The following is a 26,785-nucleotide window of genomic DNA, read 5'->3' on the forward strand; positions in this document are numbered from 1 at the left end:
CACAGTAAATCACGAGCCTTTTGGTTTTGAACTAGTATCAGGTACAAGGGGGAAATAACTTGACTACTAAGGCATTTTTCCTAGTTCCTGGGGATAACCACTTTTCTGGCAAGAAGTAGTACCTGGGTGGAGGTAACGTATAGCTAACCTCCCACTTCCACTTCCAGTGGGGAGATCTTGGCTTTATGCCCACTTAATGGAAATGGGAGATTTCTCCTTAGCTTACTCCTGAGCTGTATGGCTGAGGGCAAGCAAAATTCAGGGGCATCTAAACCCCAAGTCTCTGGGCTTGGGCCTGCATGTAGGATGCCTGTCAAAGGATTTGGAAGCAGTGGAAGCCCCAGGTGGGGGTGGAGGATGCCTGCCGGTAGTAAGGCCACATCTGGTTCCTGAGTGACTCACGGGTTTGGATTTAGCTGATTTGACTTGGAACTTGAAAAATGTTCCTTAATAAATAAATAAATAAGTATATATAAGGATGCCTGCCAATGGATTTGGAAGTATCTGAAGTTCCAGGGTGAAAGTCTGGGACAGATGATACTTGATGGTTGTACCATACACAGTGTTTAGGATAATTGAGTTTTGCCTGCTCAACTGATACAGTTTTTTGAATGCTTGAGTTCTGCTAAATCTATATGATTTGGAACTGATTTGGCTGATTTGACCTGGAACATGGAATATATTAATAATAAAAAGTTTGTACTATATATAAATATGTACAAAAATACTGCTGATGGAGTATCTATGCTTAAATTTGCAGCTGTTTCAAAAAGAGTAAAATGCATCAATTCTTGATGAAGTCAATGGGTACTATATGCAAATTACTACAGGGTTTTAGTTCAAGGTCTGTATTTTCAAACTTGCTCCTCACTTCCATATACTCAGGGAGATCAGGGTCTAACAGTAAGAAGGAGGGTAAGTGGCTGCAGAGGGAAGAAGTAGGGGGAAAGCAAAGGGGAGACCACACATTACCATATCAGTGACACAAACACAAGAAAATCTGCATGATACCTCCCAGGTTCCCCACCCATTTAGTAGGGTTTGTGACACATAGTAATTGGAAATATTTCTCAAAATAAATTATCCACTTGTCAGCTAATACAACAAATATACAGAAATGCAAGTTCATTTGCTGTTTGGGTGCCACTAGAATCCAGGATTCACTGTAAGTATTACAGACAAGACTGTTAGTAGACTTCCATCCCATTTTTAGATTCAACATATGAGTACACTACCCAAGTTCTGGAATTTGACTTATCCCATATTAAATTTTCTAAATTTTGTGAGGTTAGACCATTCCTTTGATCATACCTTGTTCAAACCATTCTTAAGAGCAGATGTTACTACATTTTCTGAATGTCAAGGACAAAATGTGCACTCGACCAGCCACACAAAACCTATTTCTATGCTCAGATAATCTAAAAATAAGAGATATGTGGATCCAATATAAAGCCAGCCATGGCCAACTCCTTTCCTTTCACCTTCACTTTGAGAGCCTCAATCTATACCCATCCCACCCCCCAAAGACTTACTTGGAGGGAGCTGTGGGAGTTGCTCTCCCCACTGCCTAGCTGTCACATGCATGAGGGTGCATGCACATGCATGTGACACCCCCTGCTTCATTACCCTCCTCCCACTCCCCCCAGTTGCAAGCATTCCCTTGCATGCTGGAACTCTGACAGCCTGCAAGAGGAACCTGCTGTTCCCCACTTTTTCTGTGATTTTCATCATAATTGGTTGACACTGTCAAGCATCTTTGTGACCCCATTTTTTTATCACTGTGACCCCATTTTTTATCATTACAACCCCAAGGTTGGGAACCGTTGCCCTAGAGCCTTACCTAAATTACAACAGTCTCCCCACCCTATATACTGTATACCCACCCTTTATATGTGCTTCCATTTGGACATTTCCTCTATATCAAGCCTTCTGATAGGATCTTTGGAAAATAGTCTTATTTCTTTATTTCTTCTGTGTCTGAACCCATGGACCTTCCCCTATACAGTTATAATGCTTTTAGGATTTCTTTATTAATTCTAGCACATTTACTCTCATAAAAGAACTGCAGTGACCTTACATTTTTGCATAGAAAATGACTTGGTAAGTGCTGTTCCTGCTGCAACCAGCTTTGAAAGTCTGACATTATCTGTCACTAACTAATATTAACTGTCATTAAGTGAACTCCATGACCACAAAAAGCAAACCAAAAATAACTTAAATTACCAATTCAAGAATGAATGGAAGTTACATTTGATCTAATGATCAAAGTGAATTGCTAAGCCTTCAAAATGTGACCCTCATTTTAAATATTCTTGTTGTATACTTTTCTAGCACAGATACATATAGGCCACATACAGATGCTCAGTTTCTCCTGGAAGAGTCTATGCTCTCCCAAGAGAAACCATGAGTGTATGGAAGCAAAAGATTCTCCTCTGGGACAAAAATAATTTGGGAATGACCAGGGTTAAATCAACCCCAGGAGAAACTCTCCTGGTACAGTGAATGCCTGTACACATTCTCTTCTGGGAAAAGCCATAGCATAGTCTCTCAGCATCTCAGGGACTTTCTTCCAAACCCTCCAGGGAGATGATGTGCTGCTCATCTGAGCTCCAGAGAAGCAGGGCACAGAGCATGCCCCTTTTACAATCCTCACATTATGCTGAAGGCAAACACAAGATGACCTTGAGCAGTGTAGGTCAGCTAGTCAGGGCTACCCTGTGCACTACTGCCAATCTGTCACTGAACAAGACTGAAGCAACCTGCAGAGGATGCTGAGATGTGTGCACAGAGTGCTAAGCAGTGACAGCAGTGCAAGCTCTCTGCTCTTCATGGGCTTAGTACTGAAGTTCAGGGGTCTGTTCAGGGATCCCTGGGTAAGTTTTTTTATCAGGAGAAGAACCCCAGGAGACTTCTCCCAAATCATATGATTGTGTATGCAGTCATAGTTGAGCACATGCAAGTACACATGACAGGGACCCATATTTTAAAACATGCAAATGTAAAATAAGCAAGAAGTTGTAAATATAATTATGATACTACTTCAAAAATGAGTAGCCTTGCCAAATATATGTGTTTGAGAACTGTATCCTACACAATTTGGTCCCCAGAAGGTGATATAGAATTTAAAAACCTGAGGACAGTGTGTACTCATGAAAGTAGAGGGCTAACAGTTTGAGCACAGCATAGGGCAGATGCTTTCCAATATTTCTGTATGAATGTACTTTAGCCTCAACAGCTAGGGACAGAAGCTACACATAAACTAGTTTAAGTGATTGGAAACTGATTTAAACCTGTAACAGAACAGAAGTTCAGTGCACATAAACCACTTTCAAAATGGCTATAACCAGTTTAAGACAAACCTGGATGGATGTAGTATGAGACTTAACTGATTTAGGTCAAACCAGCTTATGGAACTTATGTCCCACGTCCCTTCCTGGTTCAAGTTAACTCACAGTCCCCTACCATCCCAGGATGCTTTGCAGCCCTGGGCGATGTTGTCTGTTTCAGTGGAAGTACAGACTGCCATACCCTCCCTAACCTACTTCCCCCCTGCATTCATCAGTCAATAGAGACAGGGAATTGGCAGGGGAACAGATCCTCAGACTCAGACTCCCTTAGTCAGAGTCTACACAGCATGTGCAGGGGAGGGAAAGCCCCTGTGGTGCAGGCTTTTTGAGCCCTCCACCCTGTTGGGGGCAGCCTCGGGAACTGAGGGAATATTCCACCTCCTGCTCCCCACCAGAGCTGCTTGCTTCAGCTGCTTCCACAGGAGGGAAGGGAAAGGAGCTCCCAAGGGCCCAGGGGTGTTGTCACCAGGGAGCCCCAACTCCAGGGACTTCCACCACTCCAGCCAGGGATCCCCTAGCCAGGTGCAACCCTGGGGAGCCAAGGAGAATTCCTCCCCTCCGTCTTCCCAGCTGCTGATTGTTTCAGCCACTGCCACAGGAGGATGGGAAAATAAGTCCTCTGGGCCAGGTACCTGCCCATGCAGCAAAGCATGGGAGCACTAGGGAGTCCCTGCCTCAGGGGGCTTTCCCCCCGCCCAGTGAATGTCAGTTCAGTTGGTTCTTGGTTCAACCTACGTAGCTGAGGGGAAGCTGCCTAAATTTAACTGATTCTGTTTCAGGGTTTTTGACTGACTGTACTTAGCCAATATCTACAACTTTTTGGCTAGCATGTATTCAGGAAAATGAAAATTATGGCACATTTCCATGGTGAATACTAGGTGGCTATTCAAAAACAGTTTTTATGTGGCACTAGAGGGAGGATTTGAACACATCTTTAGAGGTAAAAAATCATTCCACAGAACATTTCAAACAAATCAATTATATAGATATATATATATCAGTTTCTCGGATTCTCTCTTTCTTAGTATGCCTTTTCACATAAAACTGCTTTGAGTCCTGTTTCAGCCTCTGACTTACCTACATCTCATCTCCTATTGTGCCCTATCACACTTCCTGTGATCTGCAGAATCTTATCTTGTTACTCTTTACTCTTTTTGTGTTCTTCTTTCACTACTCGTTTCGCTTTGTAACTTAAAATTACATCAACCACTCTTACCTGTGAGTTCAATTTCAGTGCTACCTAACCTTCCCTTTTTCCCTTCAGTCATAACCTGTTTCTCTTCGGTGTTCATTTTTCACACTTGTGTAATTTACAGTTATGCTTCTTGGTTCAGGGATGGTGCTTTTTATTTTTAGATTCTGTAAAGTGCTGGCAAAAGTTATATAATACATTAAAATATAATTTAATATAACAAACCTTCTGTAATACTACTTCCTGAGCATGTTGGATGGACATTCCATAGCGTTTGCATAAAGGAGGCATCCACCTGAATGTTTCCATTTGACATGGAGAGATGCTGAAACAGAGGTACAGACAGACAATCACACATGCCCCTGAGCAAGATGCATGAATATTATTTCCTTAATTTAAAATAGTCTTCTTTCAAAAATGTAAAAAAGATAAATATTTAGTTGAAACAACTTTTAATATCTCTAAAATCTTAATGATATTTCTTGTGATAACTCCCTATTCTCTTGAAGTCATAGTGTCAGATGTAGTAGGCTGGCACCTATGAAAGCTTATGCCTGTCTGAACAAGTTTGTTTGTAAGGTGCCAGCCTGCCCTGTCTTCTGGCTTTCTTCAGAATAACACAGCTACCTACCTCTCTTTATAAAGTATGTAAGTTTACTAAGTGCATTTTGTCCATATCTATGCACTATTACTAGTTCTATTCATTATTAGGAGTAGCTTCAGCTTTTGTTTCTGCTTAAATGATGGTAATCAGAAGAAGGTTTTCTAAGCAAAACACCCTCTTACCAGGTATCTTTCAGAGGACACGCTGACCAGGATAAGATCATCACCAATCCGGACTTTTTCACCTTCTGACCTCTGCTTAGAAGCAGGATGTATTGTCCACCAGCATGCCTCACCTACAGGATACAGACACTTATGTCAATTATTGAGCATGTGACAAAAATATATCAATATAAGGCATCATGAAGATACTTTTGTACAATATAAATATACTTTATTACTTTCTATTTACTGCCCCTGCTCTCTTCAAGTACATTCATAGGCTGCACCTGTGAAAGTATACTTTTCTGAACAAGTAAGTTTCTAGGATGCCACCCTGTCCTGCCTTTTATCTGACTTCAGAATAACACAGCTACCCACATCTCTTAATAAAATATATGATGTTTACTAAATTCTTTACTATATATTTTATAAATAACTTATCTGAATAATATTTGTGTTCTATACACACTTTCTTTTTTCTGTCAGTTCACACCTTTAATGCCAAAGTTCTGTCAGCCAATCTGTGTTGTTACTGAAACCTGGCATCTAAAATTGTGTTTTATTCCATGTCTCTTTCAGTGTGCTTCACAGAGTCACCAACCATTTAAAAACATAATTTGGAAACTATTTCCTACAAGGATCCTACAACTACTGAGTTGCTGACTGACTTCCTACACTGATCTTAATTATCAACTCATTGTGTGCCTTCCCTTACCTACTGTCTTGCATATGCACACCATCTTATTGTAACATTTCTATTGTGGCTTGTAGAGTTATTATGCTTTATTTAAAAAAATAATATCTACCACTCTTACAATATTGCTGTGTTACAAAAATAGAACAGTTGACCAATTCAGTATATTCTGCTGCCAGTGCAAACCTTACCTGCTTAAAAAGACTTTTCAGCACTGCCCTTAATAAGAACACATATAACAGTCCCAGGGAGATTATACATCTTGTCCCATATTTTAACACCCCTTGGTGGCTATTTATAGACAGGTATTGAAGATTCAAGAATTGTGAGGCCATGAAAAGTAGGAAGGAATTACACATAAATAGAAGAGATGGTCAAACATAAAGAAGGCAAAGAGCTGTCTCACCATTTAAGACAATATATTATTAAGAGATACTTTTGCACCTGACATTTATTCTTTTCCAATAGTCTTTGTAAAGTGGCATATGAGTTCTATAGAGGTAATTATGAAGATTATGACAGAACACGGGAGAAGACGGACTATGAGGAAATAAATGTTCTGGGTTTTTTCATGCTAATGTCCTTAATAAAAAATAAAAGAAAATTAACAGAAATTAAACAACAGAAATTAAAAGGGAATATACACACACTTGATTCCAAACAAAATGTGCTTCCATATCACCATTCAATTGCTCTCAAATATCCAGTAACCTCAGACTTCATACATGCCACATAAAGTACACTCTTTGGGTACACCTATACTTGTGCCTGACTGCATAGTTGTTACTGTGCAGGCATTTAGTACCGCCATTAAGGCGCAGTCCCAGAGGTGCACTGGTTGTTTCCTACCCCACTACACACTAGTTTGTTGCTACTGTGCAGTAGCGTTGGAATCATGGTTCATTCCTGCTGACGCTACATTGCCATAGCTTATCACTATGGTGATGTAGTGTCTCATGTAGATGTGCCTGTTAGCCCTGAAATGGATTCAAAAGTGCACTTTAATAGGAGGAAAAATATATTTACTTGTGATACGTACTACTTCGTTCAAAAGCAGAGAACTTATCAAAATGCTTAGCACATACAGTCCTGTAAAGACTATTTTTTCAATGTGACGTGTATATGAAAAAACCTTTTCAGTACATGTACAAAAAAGCAAATACTAAGATGAATTGCCTTTCCAGCTGCAGATATACATTACAAAGCCAGGTGTGCACATAGAACAATACAGAGTACCTCCAAAAGGGGGAAAAAAAGATACCAGGTTTGATTGGCACAGGAGTTCAAAGACATAAAAATGCATATAGTCCTTAAAGTTACATGTCAAAAGAAAGGACAGCATCATATAACAGACTAAGCAATAATCATGTAACAGATTGAAATTACCTACTTAATCCCCTTCTAAACGCACATTTGTGGAGACTACATAAGAGTGACAGAAACAATATTTTAAACTACAGTTTCAAAATAGTGTGTAAGATAACAGCTAGCCCAAAAAGAAATAGTAAAATAACCCCCTACTCCCATGTGAAGTTTTCATATACATTAAATGTTACCCCATCGTATTCCTGACCTCTGCTTTTATTTATTTATTTAGTTTGTATCTATATCTATATTTATATAAATAAAACTCACGAAAACACAGGTTGCTGCTGAAACTAATGTCCCCTCCATTTAAGGCCCCAACTTGGCCAAAGTATGTCAGCCCAAATTTTCCACTGTATCCCAAAAATGTGTCCATAGCTGGCAGCTGCAGGAACAGCTGTACTTTTATATGCATCAGATACTATCAACATCCTGGGCTCCCCCTGCTCTGACAAATAAAAAGCTCCCTCAGTTGCTGGGGAATTTCCAGGACCCAGAATCCCACCAGCTGCAGGACTCTTGCTTCTGGCAGCCGTGGGGTACTGACAAGACCTAGAGCCCCCAGCTGGGGTGCTGCTGGGAGAGAGTCCCACAGCTGCAGGGTACTGCTGAGGCTGAAATCTCCTCAGTCTGAAGACTCCGGGCCGTGGCTGTGCATGGTGCACCCCTGCAGCTGCCAAGGCTCCCAGACTCAGAGGGTAGACCCTGCTATATGTGCAAATCAAAGCTGGACAGAATCCAGCTATAAAGTTATTGTACATTTTCCAGCTCTAATTTAACAGCTGACTGTACCTTTTTATGGTGCAAGCGTTCATTTGGACATGTAGCCAGTCTAAATTAATTGTGCAATTAATCTTGTAATTGCATGATACATGTCATGTGTAAGGCCTAAGAACCATGCAATACTAAAATCTTCTCATTAACACAATCAGGGCAAAAGAAAGCTTACATAAATGAAAATAACAAAATCATGATAAGATTAACTGGGATGTTTCAATGGACTATAAAATGCAAAATATTTGATGGCAAATGAGTTATGTTTATATCTACTATTTTTTTCTCGTAAACAACAGTGCCCCCAGCTCAAAACTTGATGTTGATTTTGAAGTCTCTGTCTTTTATTTTGCCCCATTGTTATTAAAAAAGAACTTTTATATCAAAGCTCACTTTGGTCTTTTCAATAAATATATACTTTGATCAATGAACTAGTGTGTGAAGATAAGAAATAATTTTACTATGTAACAAATATGCTAAATACAATACATTTGAAATAAATACATAACACTGTTTTTTATTTACTGGATAAAAATTATATTTGGTCCATATATTTTTGCCAGTATTTATACTCTTATGGTTACATGAATTCTTTGCATTGGCTAACATAATTTATTTCACATTTTCCTTCTGGTGCTAAAGCTTCAGAAACTCAATCTTATCATTTGTTAGGCTAGGGACAGAAGTTACACATAAACTGGCTTAAGTGATCAGAAACTGGTTTAAACATGTAACAGAACAGAAGCTCAGTTCACATAAACCAGTTTCAAAATGGCTGAAACTGGTTTACGATAAACCTGGTTGAATGTAGTATCAGGCTTAACTGATTTGGGTCAAACCAGTTTAAGCAACTTGTGTCCCAGACCCCTTCCTGGTTCAAGTTAAATCAGAGTCCCTCAGCATCGGAGCAAGCTTGCAGCCCTGGACTGGGCTGTGCTGACTGCTCCCTAGCTGGAGCAGTGAGGACTGGCTGAGGGGGGTGGGGAGGGATATAGGCCAAGCCTAGCTGCAGATGTAGCCCAGTCTGCAGGGGCAGCAACTGCCCCCCAGGGCAGGCCCCAGCTGGGGTCTGGAGCCAAGGAGAAGAGTTAAACAGCCCTTCTCCCACTCAAACTTATTGCTGTCTGTGATTGTAGCCTAGAAATCCCAGAGGCACCTGGAAGCAGAGTCCTGCTACTCTGATTCTGGACTACAAACCACAGAGACTTTGGAGGCAGTGGGAAGAGGAAGCGAATCCACAGCCCATGTTGGCTACATGCTACAGAGCCATGCTGTAGTGCCCCTGGCTTTTGGCCTGAGCCACTGCAGGCATGTGGCTGCATTTCCTAATCAAAGGTAAATGTCTGTTCACTTCTGTTTCAATTTAATCTCTGCCATTTAGACTAACCTGCAAAGACCGAATCAATTTAGCCTTGGGTTTTTTGGCAGTCTGTACTTAGCCTTAATGAAATAAATGAATGACCAGTATGCAAGTATATAATGCTGATAGCTTCCATGTTTCCTAAAAGCATTCTTAAGCTTAGCATGACTGGCAATTATTTTGTCAGAGAAAAGCTATAAATATTGACATACCTGCTGCATTTTCTCGTAACCCCACATCAAATGCAAGTTTATCTGTCTGGGATCTTGATGTTGTCAAACATGTTAAATACTGCAAAACATATTGAACTTATTAAAAAATGAAAATGAAAGGAATCAGCTAAAGCATGCATTCTAGTCAATGCTACTTGTAAGAGTTATATAACCCATTCCAACTGTGAAGATTCAATCTCTCATTTTTCCTGATGATAGATAAGACAGGAAGATGTCAAGCTTGATCCCAACTATACTCCTCTTCTTCCTGCACAAGAGTTGTCCAGTCTTACTTCTATAAAGGTATTAAACTCCTACCCTCACTTTGCAATAATTTCTTCAAGTATAATAAAAGTCCTCCTCCAAAGCGTAAAGGTTCAGAGACAAAATAAGATTTTGAAACAGCAGCACTGCTCATGAGGAAAACACATCAGGTTGTTCAAAAAGTAACCATATGCTTCCTTTAACCACTGCTACATGTTCACACAGTGTATCCAATTGATGACAGATTACAGAGAATAAAGACAGAACTACCAGAGATCAAAAGAAATGTACAGATTTCTACCAGAGGGGAAAAGAAGATGTTGTTTAAGGACATCTATTCTGTTTCCTGTTTCCATGGATTCTTTACTTTTCAGTGGGACAACAGCCCGCAGCAAAGACAAGCCAAAGCTTTCTAACTTGTTTCCAAAGCAATCAAACAAATAAAATTAATGTGAGGGAACATGAAAATATCCTCAAAAGCATATTTGTGGATATAGTCCCTGAAAATTTTGGGAAAAAATAGAAGTCCTATTATATAAAAGAAACAAGGTTCTTTGGGTGAATCTGATATCTTTTATTAGACCAACTTAAATAGACAACTTATACTCCCTACTATATAAAAGACACTTCCAAAAAAAAATAGGCTCTTCTGGTTAGCAGCAACTTTCTCATACCATCTATTAGCATCAAACATTTTAATGGATTCCTAAGCATACAGAAGTTAACTGCAAATAGAAGTGGTTTACAGTTGTATCTTAGACTGCTATGGGCTCAAAAATGGGAATCAGTAATTTAAAAAGCTCTCCTGCCTTAAATGTTGTTAGTGTATATATAATAATGAACTCCTACAGTACTTAACCAGAAATGTAACTATCTTTATTGACCTTATGACAAAATGTGTCATTTTAGCTGTTAGAAGTTATGCTATAATTGACACCATATCATAATAATTTTCAGTGGTTCTCGCCATACAAACTTCCATTAGGCTATACAAAATAAATAAGAAAAGATTTCTCATCAATTCATTTTACATTATTTTTAATCTTTTTTACTCAGTAAATAACAGCTATCTTTGACCTGTACCTTAAGACAACATAAAATTACTTGATTTACAAATGGTTGATAATGGTTCAGGTCCCCAAAGATATGAGTCACTTTTGAAAACATTGACTGAAGTGTTCTTTAATAGAATAATTGTTTCCTTGCATGCATATGAGGGTTGCAACTTGATCTAAATTGTTTATTAATATGAATTTAATCTTACCCTCAAGGTCCCTTCCAACCCTATGATTCTATAAGTTTAATCTTAGCAATTATAAGAACAAATTAAAAAAAAAATTAACACGTTTTTCTCATGGTAAATATACAGTTAATTATAGTAGTTCTACGGCACTTACCATTCCACTAAATGAATGGCGAAGTAGTATAGCGTGGCCATAAAGCAGGGTTCTGTGACCACCTCCTTGAGCTGCCTGTAGAAAATGACACAAAATGTTCACATTTCACGGTGCTACATGCAATAGAACCAGTCACATAAACATCTGAACAGTCACTGGAACTGGGCATACAGATTTTCAAAAGGGATTGGAGAAGTATAGATGCATCGCAAAAGTCATGTACATTCAAAAAAAACCCCTGAGTTATTCAACCAGTAAATAAGTATTTTTGAAGTGAAACATTTACATGAACTCTAATTCACAAGTAATTATTGTGATCTAATTGTAATTTTAGCACGTTAAAACAAAGAACTTTTCTATTAGTGGTATGTTCTGAAATGAAATGAGTAAAGATACTTCTTACCTTCCTTATAAACTTCTCAGAAGCATTCAGAATAAAAAAAAATATTATGAAACTGAAATCTGAAGAGAGAAAGTATGACTACTCTCCTAAATAGTTCACATACCTATGTATTTTCTTATGATCCTGCATAATAAACAATCAATGCTCAGTGACCCTCATGCTGCCATAAGCATTTGCTAAAACTAGTTTAAACCTTTAACAAATGATTGCAGCCCACTTTTTAAAATATTTATTTAGTTGAGACATGAAAAAGTGTTAAACATTTAAGATGAAAAATGTCTTGTGTTTGAAAGCTTCTCTAACTTTATTCTAACTACATAGATGGTCCAATAAAAGATATCACTCTAAGAAATTCTTGCCCTCACATAGTTCCTAGCTGATCATGGCTACAATATCACTCTTCCACTACTGTAACTTTCAAGACTTGTGAGACTAAAGAAAATGTGTCATTTTAAGCCAAAAGGTTTTGTTGGACTGCTTCTTGGAAGTGGTGCACTTGCAAATACCATTATCAAACTTTTCTCTACAAAGTTACACATTTTTAAGGTAAAAGAAGAAGAAAGAGTCATCAGAAGCAGCTGAGATGCCAAAAGTTGGGGGTTTTTTAAGGTGACTGCCAAATTCCAACCCATGATTCTATGAAAACACAGTCCTTATTTTTTTCAGTAAATAGTTTTCTCTAGAGATTACTATCAGAAAACTGTGCCCAACTAGCTAATATTAAAGAACACTCTCTTTACGTTCAGAACATTTCCTTGTTTTATTTTATTTTTTTGGAAGACAGAAAATGAAAATGTGCTTCAAAACTATAACTTAATAATATTTTCATATCATACTTCTACCATTTTAAAAATCTTTTTTCATTGTTCTTTTTGAACTCTGCACCTCTATGTCAACATCCTCCAAGCACTAAAAATCCCAATCATCCACCCTCCAAGAATTTCTATAACAGAGTGATTGCTCCAAGAAAAAAAAAAGAAAGCAGTTACCTTAAATCATCAGTTATCTATGCAAAGTAGTGTCAAAAGCAAATTCTCTTATAATGCATGGGATGCATACAAACATTCACCACAACCTTTCTACAATCATGCAGCTTGCTTTAAGCTGTGTGATCATAGACTAGGAGTGGCATGTACAGGCATTTGCCAGTGCAGGGAGCCACACAGGCAATCCAGTGCAAATAACTTGGAAATGTGGGAGAGGCAGATGGGATCAGGAGGCATAGTGGTTTGACAGGAGGAAGGGGATGGTCAGTGGGTGGGAAATCAGAGGGCTAAAAATAGCCTGGTCAGGGTTGAGCAGGGGTAGGAAGAGCACAGCCCAAAGGCTGAGGTGAATGGGTGGGCCTTCCCAGTCCCAGGACTGCACTCTAAACCTGTGCAGATGTTCACTGGATCAGGTTAACCCATTACCAATCCACATTAGTTCACCTACTCAGGTGAACTAGGTTAGATCAGGGCCACCATTTTTGGCTTGATTTAAACCCCCTGAATCTCTGAACCGTTGGGAATTTAGACTGACCTCACCCTAATGTCTATAGATACCCATGATCAGAACTCTGTCCAATGTCGGTGTAGAATAACAAGAGCTAATGGGAGGATAATTGCTTATACAAAGCTTTATAACAACCAGAATTTCTAAGAGAACTCTAACCCAATCAGTATTTTAAAAAATGAATAAAGTTATTGGCATCTTTCCCATTAAAAAATGAGTAATACATTCTAGTTTGAATGCTGCATGTTTTAACATGCAGTGGGGGGTAAGGAGCAATTACATTAAAAAAAAATACAATTGTTATTGCATTTTGCCTGCCAAAGTAAAAAATCCAGCTGGCCATCAACTGCCATAGCCTACTGATCTGAACTTTCTCAAAGAGCTGCTTGATGATTTAAAGGAAAAAAAGATGCAGCATCCCACACCACAATTTTGCTTTTATTACTATTTATTAGACCAGCTATGTGTGGAGCCAAATAAGTGACATTTTGAATTGTATGTCGTGTCATTTTTGTGGCAAAGAAAAATGTATATTTTCTTTTATTCAAAAGATATATAATAGAATTTTGTATATTGGAGCAGAGGTTGGGGGGTAGTAGATGAGAAAGAGGGAGTTAATAATTAAATATTAATATGAATGTACCTCAAGCATATCATCTGCTAAAACACTTAATAACTGGAAAACTGAAAAACACTGAACCAAATTCAGGTATGAGTAAAACAGCTGTATTAAGTAACCATACAGTGATCTGCAGGGAAATGAATATATGAACTGCCCACAGCTACACATAAAGAGTACTTGTACTAGAAGGTTTAATCCTAGTGAGAGAGTGTGCATTTAGATAGGGGTTGTGACACGATCTAGTGTTCAGGAAGCAGAAAATTTACTAAAATTTGAGGCACATAATAAGACAGCCCAAATATTATGTGTTTGGCCAGCAAAGCATAAACGCTGTAGCAACTGAGCTGGTTCACAAAATGACCTTCACAGTTCTTTTCCAAGCCACAATTTGAGAGCATATACCTACATACAGCTCAGGATCACTAATGTCGAACATCCAAATAGCTTGAGTAAGGCCTCCAGAATTCTTCTACTGGAGTTTGGTTTGTTTTCTTTATTAGTTTTAAGGCTTACATTTTCAAGCTTTGTAGTTAGAAATGCATCTAAAAACAAAAAGCTGAGATCCTGACAAACTCATGTATATATGGTCTGAATTTCCACCTTTCATTTCCACCATTCATTTGAACACACCACCCCTTTTCATTTATATGGATGTAGATGTTAGTGCATGGCCTTTTGAAGACGTATAATAGGAACAAACCTGATAGTAGAGGCTTAAAATGTAAAGAAATGATGATTACAGTTAAAAAGTCTGACTTTTCTACCAAGGACTCTTGGTGAAATACAAGTTTCCCTCTTTACTGAAAACAGGAAATACTTTTGGTAACTCTAGAAAATGACTTTTTAATGGCACCAATGCACAAGAAATGCACTAAGAAAGAACAATAAATAAAAGCAGAAGTGGAGGCAGACTAGGCAAGCAAAAGTGAGAGAATAAAATGTGGATGATTACTATGCATGCGTGTGTGTGTGCATGCGTTTGCGTGTGCGCACACTTACAGCATTAAAAAGAAGAGGGGCAGTCATGAGGCTAACAAAACACTGAATAACAAAGAGTAATTTGAAGGAAGGCAAGCATATATGATCCTGCAAATACTATTAAATCTCACAGCATTCATTATTAGGAAAATCTGATAACTTATTATTATTGGCAAATCAGACAAAGAGAGGTTTGTCTTGCCAAGGTTACACAATGACTCGGTGGACAAACCAGGCACAGAATCTTACTCCCAGCCCCATTTTTTTTAACCAAAATCTTAATGGAAACATCATGCAAATTCAAAGCTACTTCTAATTCTAAACATACAACACCTGTATTAAATACTCAATGCAACTTAATTTATCAATATCTAGAACAACTTTGTTTTCCATTCAGTATAAAAATAATTTATTTCACACTGTAAACAGGACCTCAAGTTACATTTCAAACAATATATCATGACACTGACTGATAGCAGAACAAATCATAATGAATCAAAAAGCTTTTTCCTAACAATATGGAGTCTATTACATAGCTTTCACTAAAACTTATTATGTTAAAACACATTTCAATGAGAACTGCATACATGAAAATATCAAAACTTGATCATTTGGTAATTTTCCATTCTGGCATATGTATTACTTCTTAAACATTTTTTTCTTTAATATAAATATGAAGATCTGGAAAAAAACCCATGCAATAGTGATAAAGAAGTGAAAACATAATATCTACAAATTTAGATTAAATTCTGGAATATGATGCATATTCTTTCATGCTATTTACAGAAAATTCTTTACCATAATGAGGGACAAATCCTAACACCATTACTCAGTCCCAGCTCAGTTAAACAATCAGTGACTTCTATTGTATGTGAATTTTTTCTGAGGAAGGGTGGCAGAATTTAATCCTCAGCATCACTCTAATAATAAAGAAGAATTTGACTGCTAGCAGAGGCTCATCTTTAAGTAAAAGTTGAGAAAACATTAGTGTAAAAAGTATCAGGTAAGTATTTGAAAGGTTGCATCCATAAAAAGGTGTCACTATTCTCCTTTTCCTTGGCAACACTAACTAGCAGCATTGAGAATATGTTAATGGGCACGGAGACCAACAATATTTTGCTGTTAGAAATGCTTAGTGGAATATTTGCTACTAACTTAACACAGAAATATGAAAGGCCCAGAATAATTAATTCCACTTCTTTCTTTCTGGATTTTTTTGTTTTATTAACCAAGAATATAGTGCAGATCTCTAGAAATGTGAATAAAGTATCATAAAGTATCATAGTTATAATGGGAAAAAAGCTTTTCTTAATCGGTTTTCAATAAAATATTATGCATGCATTAAGAACAAGTGATTAATAAGAGATTTCATTTTATCTTTGCCTTCTTGAAAACTTAAGTGAATTAATTACAAGTTTGACTTGTGGAAAATAAACAATATTTTCCCCAGACAAAGGCTGAAGCTAGAGTAGTTTTATTCCAAGCAAATTTAATAAAGGAGAAAAAGTAATTACACAATGTGCTATAGTCTCAGTAGAACAATAAACTCATGTCATTGAAGAGAGTTATAACATTAAACATATGGCCAAATGTTGTTCTCGGTAACAACACCAGTTAAAAGCAGCAGAAGAAAATCCAACTGAAAAGTCAGCTGTCAATCAGGAAAATTTTAAGGAAGAAGAAATAGGGCATTTCTCAAAGGATTGTCTTCACATGGGTTACCAGTAATTTTCTTGAGTTTGAGCAATCTTTCCTGAAGTAGGTGGATCAAGCCCAGAGTGATTTGTAAGGCCACCCCATGAGAGATCATCTATGCGTAACAGGGGAGCTTTGATGAAAGCTGATGATGAAGTTGTTAAGTGATGGTGCAGTGGTTAGAAAAGATACTGGGATTTCACAAATAAGTCAGTCAAATACTGGAATATCTGGTTCACAGATTTTAAGGCCAAAAGGAACCATTATTATATCGTTTGGTCTGATTTTCTGTATAGTGCAAATGACCAAATTTAATCTAGTTACTTCTAAACAAGGGCAAAAGTATATCTTCCATAAATATATCCAACCTCGATTTGAAGATTTAAAGAAATAGAAAAATCATCATATTTGCACAGTCTGCCCATAGCCTGATGATTAGGGCACTTTCCTGAGAAGTGGGAGATGCCATTTCAGATCCCACCAAGCTGCGAAGAGCCTAGAATCCAAGTTTCCTTATTTCTGGTGGAAGTACATCACCATGCACTATCCTTTGCCTAGTATTTCCTATTGGCCGCCCCATAGGTAACTTTGTGATCAGTGCTTATTTATGAGAACACAATATGGATTCAGAGAATAGGAAAGTTGTGCACTTTCTCGGGGCAGAATATGATTGACCTTTACAAGCACACAGGCTGTTCAGCGAGAGAATGGAAAAGAAATGCAGCTGCTCCAGTAGATGTGGATGGCTTAGACAAGATGCTCTTTTTTGGGTGAGGGACCACTTGGACACCTAGCAGGTAGAATAGGATTGAACTTCAGCCTTTATTATGATTTTTTGACAACCTCGTATGTTCAACAGTCCTTGAAAGAAGAAGCTTAGAGTTTAAATAAAATCTATGACAGCCAGAATTATATGTGAATATCTCAAGTGTTTGTCATAGAATGGCCTATAATCTTTATCAAATAATTTGAGAGATGTATTATTTACTTTATGCAGTATTTAGGTCTTTTCATGATCTGCTTTTAAGTGGTAAAAGAGTAATATTTATTGAAGTACATATCAGTATTTTAAGGTTAGGCTCAAAACAATCTCTCTTTTTATGACAGAGGAAAGCTGCAGCTGACTGCTCCAGTGACGTGTGGGCAAAACTGCAGATATCTTGTAAACATTTATGATAACAAAATGAGCAAAACAGTTGATTTTAAAAAAAGAAGGGAAACAACCACAAAACCATAATCTAAATGAGCTGCTATTAATAGATATGTAAGTTAGTGCCTTAAAAGATATGGAATGAGATGAAATTCCTGCCCTAAACAGCTTGGTAGTCAACACTATATTTCTAACATTTGTAGGGTGCATACAGTCATTAGTTGCACCTGGTCTACATTCACATAGCTCACTTTAAGTTAGAGATTTAAGAAGTCCAAACGGTTGTTGTTCTCATCTTGTCCTTTTCTTCCATCTTTGCTCTGCTTTCCTTGGTGGATCTGCAGGAGAGATCCCTCTTCAGGTAAATGCTCTTTAGCAGTCAGGCCAAGCCAGGTGTTTCCTCCCTATCTCTGAGTCTTCCTAGAAAGGCAATGAAGCAACTACATCTATTCTCCTCCTTCCCATGTGAAGCAGTTGGTGGAGACAGCAGGTGCTTAGAGCACTCTAGAATCACATCACAGCTACTTCTGAGGATCTGAGAAGTGGTGAGACATAGCTAAGAAAGCAGCGCCTTTAAGTTCCCCATCTGCAGTTACAGAGCTTATTGCAACCCTTCAACTAAAAGGCCCATTGCAGGGAACATTATTAAATAACATTTTCTTTTTTAAGAAACTCTCCTTTGTGGGGTGTAAGTTGGACACTACTGTACTATACAAAGCAACTATCATATACTTCCAAAGGTTTATTGCAGAGGTTTTTTTAAAAAAAACAAACTGACTTTTACAATAACTTCAGGACTTCTAGTAATGTTCCCTTTTGTCAGATATGGCACAGTGAAAATTCCTGTTGCCAATTTTGATGCTGTCACAGGCAGCTTTTTTTCAAGTCTTTAAGTTCCTAAATATAAAGGTATTGTGCCTACCTTTACTCGCATCAAATAATCTTCACGTACTGCTTTGTAAAGCAATTATTTTCTAACAAGTCACTACCAGTAACACAGAATGCATTGCAACCTGAAACTATATTTCCACAAAAGGTTTATCTTTACTCTTCTACCTATTCTTACAAAGCCACTGTTATAATGTAAAATGTGCATCAAGGTTAATTTAAAAATAAAGAGATATTGAGCAACAAGAAATGGTATCATTCCTACGCAGTTAATTATGATATGATATCCTCAGGTAAGTACTACTTGCTAATATTACCTTTCTATAATGCACCATATCTCAAAAGGTCAGTATCTAGCCATAAGCCCACCAAGTGTTAATTATTTTCAGGAGAATTATGTTCTCACAGTCCGATAAACTTCACCACTTGGGGGTGGGGGGGGGGGGAGAAGCAGTCCATGCTATCAAGACCTTAATAAAAGATTTGTTACACTTCAGTCAACAATGTTTTGTTTAAAAATGTTAGTATCATTTGACTTTATCACTTCAACAGGATAAAAAACAAATCTAGAATAGATTTATCTGTCTTGTCTACAAAATGAAACAAATTTGAATCCTTTTACACTGTAATAGAGGTATCACATTGTCACATTCCTATCAAGTGAACATCATTTGCAAATGCATCATAAATTATCAATATTTTCTATTTGTGATCAACCAGATCAAACAGGTTACATTTTTAAAGACAAACTCTTCACACAACTTTTTTCATGAATAATGAAATCATGAAAAAATAAACCTTTAATTAGGTATGCGAAGTGGATGTAAAAATCCATTTAAAAATAGAATCTTGAATTTCAATATTTTTTGACAAGTAGGTATTTTAATATCTAATTTGATCATCTAGAATGCTTAGAAACAACATGTTTTATCTGTTTAGACATTTAAAACTATAAGTAACTACAAGCAGTTTGAATTCAGTTAAAAATTCTGCATTATCATACTCAAATATTTTAAAGGCTATTGTTACCCAAGTTCAATGATCATATCAGCACAAGAAAAATACCACCGTTTGTAAAATATTAACTAATTATTATGTTTGTTTCAAAACAACACAAAGATGGTGTACAAGCATATCTATTTAGAATATGAGAAAAGACAAATTAAACATTTAGGTCCCACAACTTATTCTACAGAAACAGGAATCCTATATTCAGAAAAGTAGGAGGTATAGAGCAATATGGACAAATATTAAGGAAAAGATTTAACGTTACATGTTCTTTCACTTGAAAATGCCTCTACTGTGTGATCAAATCGCTATCTGTTACCAAAGGCTTGCCCAAATATGGGCACTGTGGGCCAGATTCTATTTCTACCTATTAGACACATTAATTTATCTTAGGCACCCATGTGCAATTCAATCTGACTTGCTCAAGTCCCTGAAAAAATGGGAATGGAAAGGGTCAGTGGAAGGTCCTCTCCCCCTCGCTGCTTTTTGGGACTCAATTTAAAGGTAAGATGGCAGTTGCTGTAAAATAAAATTAATGACTGGATTTTCAGGGACTCAAAGTGGGACAGCATAGCAGTTAGGAACCTAATTCATTTGTATGTCTAATGAATGGAATCGAATCTGGCCCTCAGAGTATGTCTGTGTGACTCAAGACAACACCGTGTTGTAATATGCCACTCTTGCCATTTATGCGCTCCTAAACTAGAAGTAGAGAAATGAAGTAGCATAGCTGTATTGGTGTCATAGCATCACACCAATGCAGTTGTGCTATCTCTAGTCTAGGAGATAAACAACAGCTGAAAGCCTAGTATAAGCAGGAAATGGAGGATGATTGTGTGTATCAATATATTGGTATGTCTCAGCATGGACAAATTATACAGATACACCCTTAGGGCCTGACTCCGACTTATTGATTTAAAAAGCCATCTCATTCTTAACTTGTCTGACAGATTTCAGGGAACTCACTAAGAAATATTATAGTATTCATTTTGAACAAGGTGCAGAATTAACCTAATTAAAAATGGATTATTTTTCACTTGCTGCTACAGACCTTCAAGTACGATAGTTGCTCACATACTAGACATACTTCTACCCAAAAATCAACACCCCAAAATTAGGGTGTGCATCTTAAGCAGGGAAGCTGATTTTCTGCCTGGAATAGGAGCACCCTGATTTGTTTAGCAGGAGCATCCAGTTCTACTAGGTAGAAGCAGTGCAATTTCTAGTTAGGCAACTGAGAGAGCCTAGTGACTTAATTGCTCATTGTTCATCACTCCACAGCTGTTAACCATGGGATCTTCATTTTAATAGCGTTGATGCTCCACTAATGAAGCTAAGTTTTCTTCTGGTAGTTTTAGTGTCTACTAGCTAATCCTGGTTTCTCTTCTCCTATTTTCCACCCCTATAGACTATTTTTAGCTTTTTTCAAAATTTTAGATCCATCCATAGAAACCAGTCTTCAGCACAGCTAGGTTACAGCTTCTGTTTAAGTAAGAAAGGGAGGGTTATAGAGCTGGAGATTAGGCTCCATCCCATAAGTCTGGGAACATCTTTTTTTTTTTTTTCATTTTTCCTTCCAAAAATCAAAGTGAGTGTCTTATTTGGGACCATCTGGTATGCAAGAATACATGCTTTCTTGATGGTGGGAAGTGCACACTTTCCTAGGGGTTGTTTTTTTCAATGAGAGTTAGCCTAGAAAGGTTGGTCCAATACCTATTCTGTCTACAGAGAAACTAAGCTCAGCTTGAGAATGCTTTCAGACTAAAATTGTAGATTTCTCTCTGAGTACAAACTTGACCTTGGAGTTTGGGTTTATTTCAGTCTGGGTTAACAGTCTCTACTTTTCTGTAGGAAAAAAAAGGTAATGTCTGGGTGCTTTCAGTCTTCTTCTTCTGTATCACAATTCCACTTTGGCTAGACTTTCTTATCAACCTCCTCCCTACTTCTACATTGTATGTCACCTGGACTAGCTCATCAATTTAACTCACATTTGTCTGCTTCACTTTCAGTTTTGCCATGACTGCACAGAATTTGAACAGAAATGATGTACTATGGGTCACTTCATGGTGGGCAGACTAAAATCCTTAATACCATTCTCATTAAGTTTTCCAACTTGCTTTTCATTTCTGCCTTTATAACTGTCTGAATAGGCATGCATGGAAGTCATTTACATGAAGTATTGTTCTCTTGTCATTTTTACAGAGCAGCTCCATGACAGAGAGAGATACTATAAATGAATTCATTAGTGGCCCAGCTTAATGCATCACCTAGAATCCTGGCCAGTTCCCTACAAGCAAATATAGTACCACTGTGGACTCATTTACATGGATCTGGGATGAGTACGTATTGCAGTGGTGATGCTCTACCTGTGCCAGACTAGATTGGGATAACTCAGCTCTGTATATATATCCTGGTTTGCAGTAGGTTTAAAAGGATTTATATATGAGGAAATAGTGAACTGTACCATGAGGTCACCTATTTCAAACAGCTTTAGAAATTTCCCAGGTTCAGCACCTTTTCTATTTAAAATTTGGAAAAATGTTTACTGTAGGAAACAGAATTTGTCTATGCAGAATATTTTAAATGACTGATAACCACCTGGAGGTGTAAAACCCCATCCAAAACCATAAAACAAAAGCCACAAAGAATAAAACTCTTCCAAACTTTCACTTACAAGTGAAAGTTCTAATTTACTACAAGCACAACTGAAGTCAATTTCATGCAAAGTAAATTTGTATCAAATGAAGAAAGAAGAACATACCCATTCGGAGAGGTCACTAGGCTAGCAAAGTCAAAAACAAAATGGTAAATGTAAACTTAGTTATATACACAACTTTGTTTGGGATGTGTTCAAAATATCTTTGTAATAGTTGCTGTTCACTTGATTTTTAAAGACAGTACAAGCTAGAACAATTTTAGATAAACAAAGACTATGAATATTTAAAGGACAGAATTACCACCAGCAGGAATTTTTATCTTTGAAATAAACAGTAATTCCATGTTTAACATTTATTCTTTTCCAGTACAGCACTGTTACTATCAGCAAAATGGTTAGTAAGCAACATGCCATAGCACAAAATGACCTGCAAGAATCTGTAAATTACTGGCATGGCATCACAGTGGTTTTCCATAATTATATTTATGAGGATGAATTCAGTCAAGAAAAGCGGTCAGGATGTAAGTTAGCTACACTTGATTTATCATGAAAAAGACAATGGAATAAAAATTAGGAGACATGCTTTTCTGTTTCTATTTTATTAGGTCGAACAAAATGAAAAGGTTCTTCCTTGCTTTCTCATTATAACACAAACACTCTTTCTTATCAAGACTATCATCAGTTTGACTGGATTCATAAATGGTATAAAACAGCGACAGTATAAAATATTACTCAATAGCCCCAGATTTGGTTTAATCTCAAAAAAATGCTTTTAAATATCAAACTTGAAGTGCTGATCAAAAACTTTTTTTAAAATTTCCCTTATTTGCAGCTAAAAACACACATGCATAGACTGCACTATACTGTTCTGCATAAGAGATAAGGATGCCATACATACAATCGTTTGGATACAAACCCGCAGACGTAAGGAAATGAAAGGCTGAGTCAACCAACACCGCACAGATACACATATATCACAGCAACCATATTTGCAGTAAATATGTCCCAAAAATTACTTAATTTTTTTCAGACCAAGTACCATGGCCACTGGCAGATTTTAATTTAATGGGCTATGCAGCATGGGGGTTGACAAGCGCTAGGCAAGGGAAGCTAATAAGCTCCCCCACTTGGCAGCTTTAAACTTGCATGCAGGGCAAGAACTCACAGGTTCTGGGTGCAGGAAGCTTATGGCCTCCCCCTGCTCAGGTTTAAACATGCATGGCTGAGCTGTCTAGTGTGGGCTGCATGGCATGCAGGTGCTGGGCAGGGGAAGTCCAATCAACTTTCCACACTTGGTAAGTTTAAACCTGCACAGACTGCTTTGCTTGTGGATTTGTCAGGCACTGGGTGAGAGCACTCTATCAACATGAAATGCCAGACAGGGGAAGCCTTATGCATGGGTTTAAACCTTCTGAGTGAGTGGAGATCATCAACCCCCATACCCTCAGTACCTGTGAAACTGAGTGCTGCAGCTCAATGTAGGGCTGCAGCACTGGGCTTTAACATACCAAATTACTGTGCAATACAAACTGGGCACATTTAGATAAAGATATTGCATACTAAATGCAGAACATCTTTTTGGCTGGTTTGCCATTTTATTATGTCATAAATCACTTGTTTGACATTTTTCAATTTATGGCTCAATTAACATATTAATTATGCCATAAATGTAACATCTGCCAGGTGACTGTATGCTTGCAATTGTGATGCTAAAGGAACTCAGTTTTTCCAGGCAGAGAGAAGACCAAGATAGTGCCTATATATATATATATAAAATCTCTGAAATGCTTCTAGAAAGTACTTTTATCAAATATTAGGCTCATGTATAAATACATGATGGTTTATTATGGCATTATTTTTTTCTTGGCATTCCTTTAGAATAATTTGCAACTCATTCATATCCTCACTTTTACATGTAACACATCTTATAGACAGTTTGATAAATCATACCACTTGCTACTACATCATCATGTAGTTATTCTTTATCCCTGCATGTATGTATACCTACATATAACTAGGTACATACACCAATATAAACACATGATCCATATTTGAAATATGTTACTATGCATATGTGAAATATATACATATTGATAATTCTACAATCCTTCTATATATGCATGTGCCTGTAGAATTAACACAAGGTCCACACACAAAGGATAGCAGAACTAAGTGCATAGAGAATGTATACTGAGTTTCTTTAATTATATTTTGATTTGAAAATAATCTGATTAAACAAGATGGATTATATTTAAAAACTGGAAAACTATAAAACATACAAGACCATCATATCTACAAAGAGAAATAACTTTCAAGGAAAATGAATTTGAAGGCCTAAAAAATTGATATTCCATTTAAATTGGAGGACTGCAAAGAAAAATTACCAGTTTTAGATGCCACAGTGGCTTTTTTTCCTCCAATTAAAATTCTGTAAACCTGCTATTCATGTTGATAAATACTTCTGGTCCTTTGACTACTCAGTACTATGCATGGAAAATCATGGAGGATTTGAACTTCAGAGCACTTTAAACATCACACTGTAATTCTATTGACATCAGTGGGAGGCTGGCTCAAACTGAAATTCCCTCCTTCACCCTCAGAGCATTTGCAGAGCTGAATAATTAAAAAAAAGAAACAAACAAAAGCAAAGAAAACACATGCCTGTGTTAATATTAATATTTTTTGGAAGGATATAGAAATTTGACTAGCTGTTTTGGATATAAATTAACGTAGATCTGGCTGAAAAATTCTACAAATGTTGGTCAGAAACACAACTTTATTAAAGAAATACGTTTGACCCTCCCTATCAAAAAATATTTTAAATGGTTTTAATGTAGTCTGTTCCCTACACAATTTCAAAAAAAATGAAAATCTTATTTAAAATGAAGTATATACGGTTAATTTTTAAAAAAATCACTTTGCATTTTGGAGTGGTTGTTTATACTTTTGAATAAATTCTACTGTTAAATTTTCAAAGTTGTCTTTGGTGCTGTTTGTTTGTTTTTTAAGTCCTGTAATAATAAATATGAAACCTAATACAATTATCTAAGAATGCATGTGAGGCTTGTTCCAGCTCCCACTGAAAGCAGTGAGAAGATTCCCACTGGGTTCAACAGTCCCTTACGGAACAGCCTGTAATGGTTGTGCTTACATAATAAACATTCACATAGTGCTGGGAAACATTTATCTTTCCTTGTAAAGAGAACGCAGTCTCTTGAATATAGTTAGGAAAACTTCAGTAACCAATCACAATTTAACCAGTCATAGCTAAAATATGCTTTCATTTTCTTGGAAGAACTAAGAATTACTGTATTATAATAAAATGCTTAAGTAGTACTCTGATGCACACCTTACAAATGGATAATATCTGAATCTGTTTTAAAACAGTAAGCTGGTGCAGAAAAGTGAATAAATCATAGTATGAATGTTGGCGTGCACGGGTAGAGATTTTGGGGGGCCAATACTGCTAGCCAGTTTTTAAGGAGGCATATTGGCTGATACCAACCTGATTTCTGACACACAGCCCAGCAGCTTGAAGAGCACTATTCAGCTAGTAAATCTGTCATGGTGGAAGGGGAGGGGAAAGGAAAGGGGCATGGGGGGAGCAGATTGAGGCACCTGCAGTGAGGGAGGGAGTGGGGCTGGGGCTAGGGCTGAGGCAAGAGCTAGGGCATGTGTTGCCCAGCCAGGGCAGTGTGGGGGACAGAGCCATGGTTTGTCTGGGAGGGGAGGGGTGGAGGGGCAGCTTCTGTCACCGTGCACACCTCAAGAATGCATGGGAGGGCATGTGCCCCCAGATCTACGCGGGGCAGGGCAGGCTGCCGGTGTGGGCTGGGACTGCACCAGACTCTTCCCAATGGGGGCTGGGCTGGGGTGTGCTAGGGGTGGTGCTGGGAGGGGACTACGGGGTGGGGGAGGCACAGCTCTGGCCCCACCCTGCAGCAGCCTGCCCCAGTCCACACAAATCCAGAGGCATTTGCCCCCCATGTCCTCTCCAGGTACATACAGGAGCCACCCCCCCATACCCTCTGGATGAGCTGCAGCTCTGTCCCATGCCCTGCCTACCCCAGCTGGGCAACACTTGCCCTACCCTGGCTGGGCAACGCCTGCCTCAGCCCTGGCTCACCATGGGGCCTTGATCTGCCCCCTCCATTTCCCTTCACTTCCCCCTGCCCTTCCGCCACAACAAACGTACCAGCTGGATGCAGCTTTCCAAGCTGCTGGGTTGTGCTCCTTGCTGCCTATGTGCTGCACTGTGGCTGTGCACACGCATGAAGCATTTATCGGCCACATCAGGCAAAAAAAAGATGATTTCCAATACAGTCAATTTTCTTTATATCAGTGCTGAACCAATATCTGAATGATGACTTGGTGCACATCTATATGAATGCAATTTATAATTCAACAGACAAATTTCTGAGCTTAATCTGTAGAAATTCCTAAGCTTAGAATAAATAATGCATACATTAAAAATGTTTAAGTACTGATTTCTGAGTAAATAACACAAAAAATCCAAACCTC

At 37.8% G+C, this 26,785-nt stretch overlaps 1 protein-coding gene across 12 annotated transcripts in view; it reads right to left on the reverse strand.

The window, feature by feature from the left end:
* RYR3 (ryanodine receptor 3) overlaps positions 1 to 26,785 on the reverse strand; it is a 541,049-nt gene that overhangs the window by 377,038 nt on the left and 137,226 nt on the right. For all 12 annotated transcript variants that reach the window (XM_090033490.1, XM_090033491.1, XM_090033488.1 and 9 more), the window contains exons 4-7: positions 11,371 to 11,445; positions 9,710 to 9,788; positions 5,326 to 5,438; positions 4,765 to 4,864 (exon numbers count right to left, since the gene is read on the reverse strand). In XM_090033490.1, coding sequence (XP_089889616.1) covers positions 4,765 to 4,864; positions 5,326 to 5,438; positions 9,710 to 9,788; positions 11,371 to 11,445 — 367 coding nt within the window. The remainder of the gene's footprint in view (positions 1 to 4,764; positions 4,865 to 5,325; positions 5,439 to 9,709; positions 9,789 to 11,370; positions 11,446 to 26,785) is intronic.

Source organism: Crocodylus siamensis, chromosome 2 (genome assembly GCF_052110815.1).
Source record: "Crocodylus siamensis isolate JL-2025a chromosome 2, ASM5211081v1, whole genome shotgun sequence".
Classification (NCBI taxonomy): domain Eukaryota; kingdom Metazoa; phylum Chordata; order Crocodylia; family Crocodylidae; genus Crocodylus; species Crocodylus siamensis.